The sequence below is a fragment of the Parus major genome, chromosome 9, assembly GCF_001522545.3.
Source record: "Parus major isolate Abel chromosome 9, Parus_major1.1, whole genome shotgun sequence".
Classification (NCBI taxonomy): Eukaryota; Metazoa; Chordata; class Aves; order Passeriformes; family Paridae; genus Parus; species Parus major.
In genome coordinates, this window is record NC_031778.1 from 16,210,115 (window position 1) to 16,222,754 (window position 12,640).

General features: G+C 62.3%; 1 protein-coding gene across 1 annotated transcript; it reads right to left on the bottom strand.

Annotated features, from left to right (window-relative positions):
- Positions 1-202: 202 nt before the first annotated feature.
- SLC12A9 (solute carrier family 12 member 9) lies at positions 203-10,443 on the bottom strand. The gene is made up of 13 exons (XM_015637361.2): positions 10,202-10,443; positions 8,015-8,149; positions 7,702-7,839; positions 7,192-7,491; positions 6,868-6,975; positions 6,642-6,753; positions 6,389-6,546; positions 6,042-6,124; positions 5,584-5,708; positions 4,047-4,239; positions 3,709-3,883; positions 2,834-2,980; positions 203-2,383 (listed from the first exon to the last, which is right to left on the bottom strand). The coding sequence occupies exons 1-13, from the start codon at positions 10,380-10,382 to the stop codon at positions 1,548-1,550; spliced, it is 2,691 nt and encodes an 896-aa protein (XP_015492847.1). The 5' UTR covers positions 10,383-10,443; the 3' UTR covers positions 203-1,547.
- Positions 10,444-12,640: the final 2,197 nt, after the last annotated feature.

Consider the following 12,640-nt stretch of genomic DNA (forward strand, 5'->3'; position numbering starts at 1 on the left):
TGACATGACTGGTGTTGCAGGGTACCCATGCACGTGCAATGCTGCACCCCCCTACAATGCTGTGGGGGGCTGCACGGTCCTGAGCCTGTGCTCCCATACACCCCCAGCCCCCGGTCCCAGCTGCAGAGGTGTTGGTGCCTGGCACGGCCAAGGTTAACTCTGCTGGAGCCCATGGGCACAGTGAGGGGAAGCTTTAATTTAATGAAGTGTGAGGCTTTTTATGGGCTTTTAATTACGTGGTGATAATTAACATTATAGGCCTCCGGGTCCCGCTGGTGCCAGGCTGCCCTGTGCCAGCTTCTGACTGTTTGTAAATAAATCCTGTGGGATGCATGGTGCCCACCCCAGGGCACCCAGATCCTGCAGCAGGGAGCAAAGCCAGCCCCAGCCCTCCACCCCAGCCAGGGCACAATCCGCTGCAAAATCTGGGTCTCCACCATTTTTTACCCCCAGCTGCACCCAATCGTCTGGATTTTTCCAGCCCTCTGCCTGACCAAAGCTGCCAGCTAGCAGTGCCAAGTTTGGTGAGAGCAGGCACAGGCAGCAGTGCCACACTTGTCACCCCTGCTGGAGCCCAGCCTGGCCCGGAGCAGCCCCCCGTGCTGGGGCTAATAGGAAGCAATCCATCAGGCAGCACTGGGCACGCTGCCCACCCGCCAGGCACCCGATGGATTTATCGTCCAACACCCAGGCAATTTCCTGCCCTCCTCTAATCAATAAAGGAAGGCAGGGGGCAAGGCCAGCTTCCCCCTGCAGGTCATGATACATGTAGAGAAATAACAATGCCCCAAGAAACAGGTCAGGAGACCCAGGTTTGTGGGTAAGGACCCCACCACAAATTATTTTCCCATTTCTGCCAGGACCAGATGATCAGCACCCATAGGGGTGGGGGGATTACAGATTAGAGCATCTGGATGCGCCCCATGCAGCAGCACTGGGGGTACTGAGCGAGATCTAGGGTGCCATACACTGCAGCCATTAGGGCCAGCACCCGGCTGCTTCCCCCACCCACCCAGCCTCACATAGGGAGCCCAGGCCTCCAGGCTCCCCTCCCCCACCCTTTCCCATTTAATTTTTCCTAATGAAAGGCAGGAGGATGGCGGGGAGCTGGGGCACCAAGGTCGAGGCTGCCTTTAATCAATCCCCGCTGCTGGCTGGGTGCCCGGAGGAGCTGGCGGAGGAGAGGATGGGGGCTGCGGCAGGGGAGGAAGTACAGAGGGGGTACTAAGGGGCTGCCAGCACACAACTGGGGCACCAGTACTTGGCTCCCCCAGGACCCTGCTATGCCCTACCCCAAAAAAAGGCACCGTGAATGCACTGTGCTGCCCATCCAGCCCCAGAGCTGTGCTGGGATCCTGCCAGGGCAGCTTTAATCCTCTACAGGAGAGATCCCCGAAAATCAAACCCCCCTCCCTGCACCCACCTCTCACTGCAGGGTACCTTCTTTGCCCACCAGGATGGAGACACTGGGGCCATCCCCAGGCTCAGGCTGCTGAAGGCACTGGGCAAAGGAGTGTGCAGGGAGCTGGGGGGAACCTGGGGGTCACCTAGAGCTGGGTGCTGGTGACAGCACTCACCCCGTGCACCAGCACGGTGGGGCCCAGCCCACGGGTGAGCAGCTCCAGCTGGTGCAGGTAGAGAGGGTAAAGGCTGGTGTCGGCCGGCGGCCGCGGCAAGTACAGGAAGCGCACGGCTGGTGCGGGGCTCTGCTCCAGGACCAGTTTGTTGGCAGCACACACATATTCGTCTGACACTTGGGTGGTGTTGGTTGGGAAGTTCACAACCCCTTCCTCCTCTTCCTCCTCCTCTGCTGGCCCTCCTGGGGGTCCCTGGCAGGTTTGCCAGTGCAGGCGGGTGATGGCATCCCAGGGCACCAGCTGGATCTGGGCCTGGATGCGCAGGTCCTTGAGGAGCTGGCGCAGCTTCTCCTCCTGGGCATGGGGCATGGTGCCTGCCTCCACGCAGAGGAAGAGGCGCAGGCGGGCCCGGCGCCAGGCCCGCGCCATGTTGAGGACACAGGCCATTTGCAGCAGGAACAGGCTGCAGGTGTCAGCGTAGCGGGCGCTGTCGGGCCGCAGCAGGTTGACGGGCCAGACATGGATGGTGGGCGGGGGGCTGGCGGCCCGCCGCAGCTCCCAGGCCTTGTCCAGGCTCTCCAGCTGCCGGGCCAGCAGGACATTGCGAAGCATCTTCAGGGCATCAGCCACAATGCCCACGTATTCCCGGGCTGACAGCAGTTTGGGAGAGGTGGGTGCCCGCAGTGGGGGGAAGCCCAGGGGAACCTCCTCACGAGCGCTGGTGAAGGCGGGGTGCCGGGCTAGACCATCCTGTGGTGCCTCGTCGTCGTAAAAACCCAGCACCAGGGTGTTGGGGCGCATCCCGCCTGCCAGAGAGACAGCACCAGTCCAGCTGAGCAGAGGCAGAGGGCTCCACCAGCCCTCCTGGCACTGCACTTGTCAACAAGCCACAGCTTGACTTTGGCATTGCTCACCCTGCCGATTCCTCAGGATCACACCTAGATAGCTCCAAGGCTTGACTTCATTTTCACACTGCCCACCCAATACCTCTCTCACTTAGCTTCAAGACTGCCCCCACTGGGTGCTTCCAAATCCCTTGGAATATCTCGTCCAGGTGTCTTCAAGCCCCTCAACACTGCCAAGAGTGATACTTCCAAACCCCAACCTGCCTACAGCACCACTTACTCCAGATGCCTCCAAGAGCAAAATTGGCTCTGGCATTGACCATCCAGGTGCCTCCAAACCCCTTGGCACTTCTCAGCCCACAGGCACAGCAAGATGGGCACTCAGCCATACCCAGACCAGGGACCACTTACCAAGGCCAGAGGTGAAGAGGAGCTGCCGGACACCATGTCGCACTGAGGGTGCAAGGGTGAGGCTGACAAAGGCCTTGACATTCAGTTTGTCCACCAAGCTCAGCCATGAGTCCTGCTGGGGCTGTAGCGGGTCTGAGGGCAGCATGTCTGGGTAGGGGGCAAAACCAGCATCAGCGGGACAGATATCCCATACGGGGGCTAACCCTGGTGTTCACCCCTGCTGCAAAACCCTATGCCCACCCCAGCACCCATGAAATGGAGAAGGGGATGAAGGTGCTTACAGAGAGAAATATAAAATTATACATAAATGTATAAAAAAAACCCCAGGCAGCCCCATCCCCACTCCCCAATTTCAGGCCATTAGTCACCACAGCAACAGCAGGGAAGGGGGAACAGAGCCTGTGCATCAGCCATGACACGTGCCAGGGAGAGCACACATGTGCAAACCAACACACACAAGGGTGCAAACACCCCCAAGGTACCTGGACACACAGCAGCAGGCACGAGGTGAGGTCAGACACAAGCACACACGTGTGCAAGGCTGTGCCAAGTGTGTGCCCATGTGTGTGCTGGGTGTGTGCAGGCGCTAACCTGGCTGGCACATGCCTGATGTGCCAGCACCGACACATGCAGGAGCCCCAGGGGCACATGTAGGGATGGACACTTGTGCACATGTGTGTGTAAGTGTATGTGCACAGGAGGCACAGGACAGACACAACTCAGCTAAGCCCAATGTGCCACACATGTGCCCGAAATGGTGACAATTCCCCAGCCATCAACTGGGCAGCAGTGTCAGTCCAAGAAGCCTGGGCAGTCCCCTGGCACCACAGCAAAGTGCAGAAGACATGAGCACAGGAGACAGTGCAGATCCTCACCCAGGTCCTGCAGCTCCACATGGCCCAGGACATAGAGGCCGCTCTTCTTGAGGTCATTGACAAAGTCGATGAGGCGGGCGCTGCCTCGCGGGTTCTGCACCATCAGCAGCATCTGTGGGCGCCAGAACTTGACATGGTCCTTTCGGACATCCAGCATCAGCAAGTACTTCCGCACCTGGGGGGCAGGGGGAGGGAAACAGGTGAGAAAACCCTTTTTGTTTCACCAAACCACCCCCTGGGGATGCCAGTCTTGAGGACATCTGCCCAGGACACAGCTCAGCTGCCACGGGGACACCAGCTTTCCAGTGTAAGGGGACAACAGGAGGACAGGGGCTTACCTGATGAAAGATGAGGGCCTGGCTGATGTAGCCCCAGGTGCTGCTGGGTGAGAGGTAGTGAAGGGCAAGGAGGAGGAGGAGGAGGAAGCCAAGGCTTGCTGAGGCTGACACAGGGCTGATGAGGAACATCATGACGCAGCAGCCTGCGATGCCCAGCAGGCACGTGTGCCAGGTGAAGTACCGGAAAGTGGGCCTGCAGCAGGGAGGAGAGGACACCTGCTATCCTGTGGTGCCCATGCTGCCTGTAGGGAGGGCACAGCAAGGGGAGCTGTGCCAAAGGGTCACACCACCCACCCCAATGATTCCACTGTTCCAGCCCAGGGCATGTCGAGCACCCCATGTGCCTGAAGGAGAGGTTATGGAGGGCAGATGGTATCTCCCAGGGCACCGGGCAGCCTGTTGCTGCTAGCCCTGGGCAATGAGAGCAATGATGGCCATGGGGCTGGCACTGTCCTGGCACACCCCAGTAGTATTGGGCAGTGCATGGCAGCACCAGCAGCCACGGTGCCTGCTCATTCTGGTGCAGGGAGGCAGAGGCAGGGAGGCGAGAAGCTGTTATTTTCTCTAATTGCTGTTTTTCCTGAAAGGTAATTAAAATCCTTTTCCGCTGTGCTTGATAGAGACCTCAGTGAGGGGAGGGGGGAGGCACCAGATGTAGGGTGGGAGAGGGGCCTGTTGCTACATACCCCAGCAGGCTCCCCCCAGGCACTGATCCTGCCCCACTCCGTGCCAAGTCAAGGAAGCAGCTGGGCAGGGCGGATGGGGGCCAAACCACAGCCTGGCACAGGCATCAGTTCTCCCTTGGGAATGGGGCCTCTGAGGGACTCCCAGGCAGTGCCACCCAGCCTTACTTGTGGGACACCTCTGCCTACCTGGGAGACTCTCCCTGCTGTGGAGTCAGCATCCTGCACTGAGGGCAGTGGGCATCACCCAGGAGGGAGATCAGACTTCCCCCAGCCATTCCCTGCACCCCAGATTTGGGCAGCTGTACCAGCCCAGCCTCACACCAGAGTACCCCACACCCTGCACCCCAGGCTAGGGCTGCCTGCCACACATACTCCTTCTTCCTGGAAAATCTTTCCTCCTCCTCCCACCCAGAATCCCCCTTCTTCCCTCCCCCTTCTCTGTTAGTTTAATTAGCGCTAATGGAAAGTGGGTTCCATCACTGCTTGGCAAACTGCCCGGGGGATGCCGGCCGGGCACAGGCTATAAATTACCTCTGGAAAGCCTAAGGGGAGGGGGTGGGTGGTCCCCAGTGGTGCTGGATTTATCTGTACCCACTCAGCAAAGCAGTGCCAGTGCACAAGAACTGTGCCAAGCCAGTGCCATTCCAGGACATGTCCCCTTCTCCCTCCCCAGGGATAGGGGTGTTTCTGCCCCTCTAATGCCCAGGAGAAGGGTGTTCAGCATGTCTGCCTACCCCCTCATAATAAATCTCAGGCCCAGGGATGGCAGGGGAATCACAGATAGAGGAATGGAGAGATGGGTGCCTGCCAAGTATCTCAGCACAGCCTCTCTCCCCTGTGCCAGTGGGTACCTGAAGTTGGGGGCCGAGGCCCATTCTAGTGCCAGACAGGCCAGGTTGACAGTGGCATAAACCAGGAGGAAGAAGGTTGTCACGACACTTGCGATGGTGTTGAGTTTCCCAGAAAAGAGCACAATCTGCAGAGAGCACAGGGTGAATGCATACCCTGGGACAGCATGTGAGGCATATGCCCAAGCCATCCCTGTCTACTTGGGGTGTATTCCAGGGATACGATAGGTAAGGGTACAAACAGGAATCCCTCTCCCTTTTTGTGATTTATCCTTAATTTATGGGATACCTCCCACCCCAGGGAGGAAAGGGTACTACTGCAGAGGACACCCAGGGCAGAGGGGCTGTGGGAGGAATTGTAAGGGGCAGGGGGATGTGCCAGGCTCCAACAGCATCCAGCCCAAGTGACAACCAATCTTCACCCAGCGAGGCCAGGAAGGAAGCATCGTTGACAAACTCACCTGCACCACCAACCAGGAGAGGATCACTGCCATCACTGGGTTCCCACTGGCAGATGTCTTCTTGGCCAGCGCCAGTGCCCGGCCTGCAAGGCAGAGCGGAGAGGCTGGGCTGGGACACCCCAGCAGGCAGCCACAGCTTCAACCACCAGCCAAGAGTCTCATCCCCACCCCGAGTGCTGGGGTGGCAGCAAATTCCAGGGCATGCAGGTGACCCAAATGGCACACACCAAACCACAAACCATCACCTCCACACCAAGAAGGGAGTTCCCTGGTGTCAGCACTGGTCCCCAGCAGGGACAACCTGCTGAGTGGGCTCCAATGAGTGACACTGCACTCTGGGCACTCACCAAAGAGATCATCCCGGGCCAGAGCGTACAGGATGCGGGATGCCCCAATGAGGTTGCTCATGGCTGCAGAGAGAGTGGCAGCATAGATGCCCACAGTGACCAGCGGTGGGAAGATACTGATGTCACGTAAGAAGCCATAGTCTTTCTGCAGGAGGATCCTGGAGAGGGACACAGACACACTGGGATCCGTCTCGGCCCCGGCCAGCATGCCTTGGTAGCAAGCACACTCTGGCATGCAGACAGGTGGCCATACCTGTTGCAGGTGGCACACATGAGGAAAGCCAGCAGGTTGTAAACAAGGTAGGTGAAGAGCACAGCAGAGATGGTGCCCCGCGGGATGGAGTAGCTCGGGCGCTTCAGGTCCCCTGTGGGCAGGAGCAGGCAGCATTAATGCCCACAGGCACAGCACACCCCTGATCTCTCCCAGCCTCAGCTCCTGTTCCCAGTGCCACCCTGCCAGGCACCTCCTCTGCCCATACCTGACATGTTGGAGCCTGCCATGATGCCAGTGCAGCCGTTGAACATCACTGCAAACACGGAGCTGAAGCTCATCATCTGTCCGGTGGTGTAGTCCACCCTATACTCACCTGCAGGACACACAGGCAGGGGCTGTGACAGGCTGTCCAACGTGGCACAGCCCCAAAACAGGCCCTCTCCTCGATTCTCCACACACAAACTACAGGAGAAACCACCCCACAGCACCTGCTTTGTGCCCACAAGCTGCCCCCACCCTCCAGCAAGCCCCATGGGATGGGGCAGTGCCAGTGGGCATGGCAGGCAGGGTGAGGGAAGCCTGTCCTCACCGTGCAGGTTGTCTCGCAATGTGTTGAGGGAGAAGCCGGTGAAGAAGCCATTATCGGTCTCAGTGCCATTGCCGTTGGGCAGGCGGATGGGCACCTTCAGGGGCCGTGTGGCGAAGAAGCTGACAAGGATGGTGCCCAGGACAACTGCGACGATGAGGAAGATGAGGAAAGTGGCCTTGGCATAGATAGAGGCACCCACGAGGCACACGAGGAGGCAGAGTGCCAGCAGCACAGTGCCGTAGAGCAGCTCATACCAGTAGCTCTGGGGCAGGACATGGACGCCTGTGCCCGCTTCTTGCCCTGGGCAGACAAGTCAGGATCAGCAAGGCTCGGAGGGGGCATCACTGGGAGCTGAGAGCTACCACCATTGTGTCAGGCATGACGGGCCTGGCCAGAGGGCTGGGTGAGCGAGCCATGGCTGCTTATGCTGGGCATGGTGCTTGGCATGCCTGGCACATCACCAGGGCTGCTCAGGTAAGGGACATCTGCTGTACCCACACAGGTACTCACCAGGTGGGATCCCAAAGCTGTCCACCACTGCCTCCACCAGCCCCAGCACATAGAGGGCACTGCCACACACATTGGCCAGAAAAAACATGATCCCGATGCTGCCCCCAAACTCTGGGCCCAAGGCACGGCTGATCATATCTTGCTCAAGTCAAGGGAAGATGTCAGCAGCACAAACCACCATCAGATGCTCCCACCCCTCTCTCCCAGGCCAACAGGGTCCCAGCCCCAGCACGGCATCCCAAGCACAGCCACTGGGAAGTCACTCAGCTTTGTCCCACATGTCCTATCCCAGCAGCACCACAGCAAAGGATACAGTAGGCTCCTCCAGCATCCAGTGCCCCGTTGGTGGCAATGGCACACACAGAGAGCACCGTCATGCCAATGATGAAATATGCCACTGCAAACATGGCTAGGGCCTGGTACAACCCAGCATGACCCACCACAAACCCTGCCAAGGATGGGAGAGGAGGCCAGTATGCCCATTAGGTGAGCATGGACAGCTCAACCTGCAGGACAGAGCCCCTGGGCACTGCCACCATGCAGACGTGCCACCACACAGACATCACCCCACTGAGGCATGCAGCCACCCCCATCCTTGTGCCCACAGCTTCCCAGGACCTGCCAGCCCCCTCTGTTCCAGGATGAGGATGCTCCCACCTCCCACCTACAGCAGCACCCGCCAGTGTCCCTCTCCCTCAGGGTCTCTCCATCTTCCACCTGTGTCTGGCCCAGGTGTGCCCCAAACCCAAACAAACAAGGAAAGGGCTCTGCTGCTGGGACCTCTGTGCCCTGCTGCCACCCTTGTTCCCCAGAGTGGGGAGTCAGTGTTGTTTCCCCGCTTGCCTACAAAACAGCAGGAAGTGGAAGCAGTCCGGGAGTCCCTGCCAGCCACGGCACTGCTCCCGGGGGTTGGGTGGGTGTTCCCTTAGAGAGGGGGCCCAGAGACACCCGGCGCTGCCTGGGGTGACGGCAGCGATCCCGGCTGGTGACACTGCGGGCAGGAAGGGGATAGCCGCGGCTGTGGGCGATGCCCTATCTCAGCCACAAGCCAAGCCGCGGATGTGCCCGCGGGAGAGGCAAGGGCGGGTGACCGGGGCACGGGCATCGCAAGCAACCCTTGGGGCGACAGGCTGGGTTTGGGGGCACCTGCTGTGGTTCCTAGAGAGCCGGAGGGCATCCGAGTGCCAAATGTAAGGGTGGGTGGGGGTGTTGGTGGAAATAAAGGGATGCCCCAAGAGCACTATGGGCATAAGTAGAACGGGCTGCTAAGCCAGGAGATCTGGGGAGCATGTGAGGTGTGGGGGAAGCAGGGAGCTGACAGGGAGAGCCTCGGCCCCACAGAGAAGGAAAGTTCCTCTTCCTGGCAGCTTTCCTTCCCCTCTACCCGACACCTTCCCGACAGTCCCGCGGTCCCCGGGGTAACGCAGCCCCGGGCGGGCAGGGAGACGCCGGTTCTCGCTGTGGGGTTGGGGCCTGTATGAAGACCCCAAGCAGGGGAAGTGGTGAATAATGCCAGTAGAGCGCCGTGCCCCCAGCCTGGGGGGTCTCCTGACAGGGAAATGGTCTCAAAGCCCACCCCCCCCCTCCATGGCCCAGCGGGGCCACCCGGGCACGCAGCCAACTCCCGCCCTGGGCTTTTCGTGGGCGGAAAGCGAAAAACGAAAAGCTTTTCCCGTTCCCGGACCACGACAAACATTGCCCGCCCCCGCCTGCCCCGGGCCATGCTGGGCACCTACACCCTTCAGAGCCCCCCAAAAGGCTGCCAGCTGCCCCAGTCCATGTCCATCCTGCTCCCGTCTCCCAGGGGTCTCAGTAACAGACTCATAACCCAAACTGGGGGCAGACTGGAAAACAATGTGTGCCCTTTGCACACAGAGGGGCAGCTGAGTATCTGCTAGGGGATACCACGGTTCTGCCCCTTGGGACGCTGGGTAGGATGCGGGAGACAACTGGGGTGCTGGAGCCTGGCATTGGAGGATGCCTGGGAAGCAGCGGGTCCCAGCATTAGGGGACAGGTGGACATGAGGGCACTGGAATGTCGTTTAGGGAAGGCACTGGGAAGACACGGGAGTCCTGCTCCAGGAACACCAGGGTTTTGAATTTGTGTCCCTTACAGAGGTCCCTACGGCCTAACTGGGTTCCTGTCCTGCAGGTTCCTGTCCCTGGGTCCTGAGACCCAAGTCCCCAAGCCTAGTGGGGTCAGGTGGGGACACACAGCACTGGGACCCCAGGCCGGGGCGGAACTGAGCAGGCAGGGGAAGGGCACGAGGGCCCCAGACTGTGGGGACTGGGGTACGAACTGGACGGGAGCACTGGGACTGCAGCAGAGATGGAGGCTTAGGAGGGCACTGGGAGGGTACTGGCGACCCAGACTGGGTGGCTCGGGGCTCCAGACGCGGGGGCCCCGGGATTAGACGGAGGCCGGGCTGGGGGTACCAGGCAGATCTGGTGACTCTCGGGGGGCCCCGGGCCGCGGCCGGGAGCGGGGGGCGGCACTCACCGAGGCGCAGGAAGAGGACGACGCTGAACATGGAGAGCAGCGTGGGCACCACAACGCCCAGGAATGTGGGCAGCTTGCGGGGGGCGGCGGCGGCCCGGCCGCGCTCCCGGCCCCGCTCCTCCTCGGCCGAGCCGCCGCACAGGCGGTACGTTAGCAGCGCGCTCCGCTCCGAGCTCGCCATGGCCCGGCCCGGCTCGGTCCCCGCCGACCCCGAAAAGCGCCCGGTCCTGGTCCCGGCCCCGGCCCCGGCGGCCCCGCCCGCCGACCCGGTCCCGACCCGCCGGGCCCCGCCCCATACGGTCTCGCCCACACGTAGCCCCGCCCAGACTCGACCCCGCCCACTGCCCCTCCGCTCAGGCCACGCCCCCGAGTGGGCCCCTCCGACAAGCCCCGCCCCATTGATAGGCCACGCCCCCGTGAGCCCGCCATGGAGGCCCCACCCCAAGCGCACTCTGGCCACGCCCCTTTGCTGGCCCCGCCCACAGCCCCCCTCCCTTGTCACGGCCCCTGTCCCAAAACGCTGTCCCGTAGCGATCCCCTCCACCGCCCCCCCAGGCCCCACCTCAACACCCCTACTGTGACTTCCCCCCAGCCCGAGTCACTCCAAACCCCCAACCTGCGGCCCTTCCGGGGTCTCCCCACTCTGGTACCTGGCACTATCCTCCCACTAGCGTCCTCCGAATTCGCCCCACTCCTCCCTGCACCCCCAAACCCGCCCCTACATCGCCAGGCGCCCCCTGTCCCCGACCTCCCAGTAGCCAACACCCTGATACCGACCAGGGCACCCTCGGGAACTCCGGTGTAGCCCCCGCCGGTGCCCGCTCCCCCGCCCCGCGGCGCTGCCGGCCGGGCTCGGCTGCCCGCGCCAATTACCGGACAATCGGGGCCCCGGGGGCACCGTCCCCCCCTGCCCGCCGCCAGGGCTGGGATCTGCCCGGGCCCCGGGGTCCCACTGCCGCCGCCGCCCGGGGCGGCCGAGCGCCTCGCCAATTAGGTTAATGGGGTTGGCACCGGCACCGGGAGCGGGGGGCACGGTACGGCCGGGGGCGAACACCACTCCGGCCTCAAGTACCCGCGTGGGCACCGGTTGCGGTCAGCAGACCGATTGGACCCCCACGTGTCACTGGTGGGGGGATCCGTGCGGGGACACCGGGACGGGGCGGGAGCCCGGTCCCCTGTGTACAGTGGTGTGTCCCCCGCCCCGGCCCCTCCGTCCCCTGTGGGGCAGAGGCGCAGCGTGCCCCCGCGGCCGAGGTGGGAGCCCGCGGGGCCGGAGCTTTCATCTGCGGCGGGCCTGTCGCCGTGCCAGCCGCGGGCAGCCCGCGCCTTTGATGTGCCACTGAAGCAGCATTGTCCGCGCCCCGCTGGCACCATCGCGGCCGGGAAGACCGGGGGGAGCGCGGGCACGGAGCCGCTCATGCCCCTAATGGGGACGAGCACCCCTCGGACTCGAAATGGGGATGGGGACACGGGCACCTGCTGCACTTAATGGGGACGGAGAGCGGGGCGTGGGTACCCCCTACGGAGTACAGAGATTGGAGCACCGGGCACCCCAGTGGATATGAGGACACGGACACCTACCCCTAGCAAGGACAGAGGTCTGGACACGGGCACCCATCTCTTCCCCCTAGTAAAGATGGGCACCCCACAAATGGACATGGGACTCAGAAACCTCAGTCCCTTTTACAGGGACAGAGGTGGCACGGGCATCTGCTGCACCCCGAATAGGTGATGGAGATGCAGCTGCACTCTTTCACCAGAGGAGCTGAGGTTGACCTATTGGGCACAGGAAGGTGGCAACGGGAGCAGGAAGGTGGAATGCCAAAATGTGGTGCCAATGACCAGCTGAGCAGCAGGCACGGAGTAGACTGTCCTGCTGGGCTGGTGAGTGTATCACCCCTGTCCCTAGGGCCAAAGCTGCCCCCAGCCCGGGCCCGCTGCTGAGGAGAACAAGCAAGAAGGACAACCGGTGACACTGTCCCACCTGCCCCTCGCCGGGGCACATCCTCCTTCCCGCACCCCAGGCAGGACAGGGGGTACTGCGGCGGGGGGCATCGGAGGGGTATCCCCGAGGGCAGCCGCTGCTCAGCACAGGGTTGTGCTGTGCACTTGCGGGGGGCGACCCGTTCAGCCAGGGTTAGGCTGGCACAGAGAGCGGGGACCCCCCGCCCGGACACCCCCGCCTTCCCTTCCCCCGCCTTGTCCGCTCGGCCGCTCCCGGCCCGCTGCCCGCCTTTGAAACCGCCGGCCGGGCTCCCACGCCCAGCCCGGGCCCCCCGCGCCCGCAGCCGCCGGTGCGTTCCCACCCGCCCGGGGCCCGCAGGAGGGAGGGTGGCGCGGCCGGGGCTTGGCGTGAAAATGATCAAGGGCCGCGGGCAGCGCCGGAGCGCAGCGCCCGTCTGATGCTGCCCGCCCGGAGGCCTCGTCGAACAAAGGCGG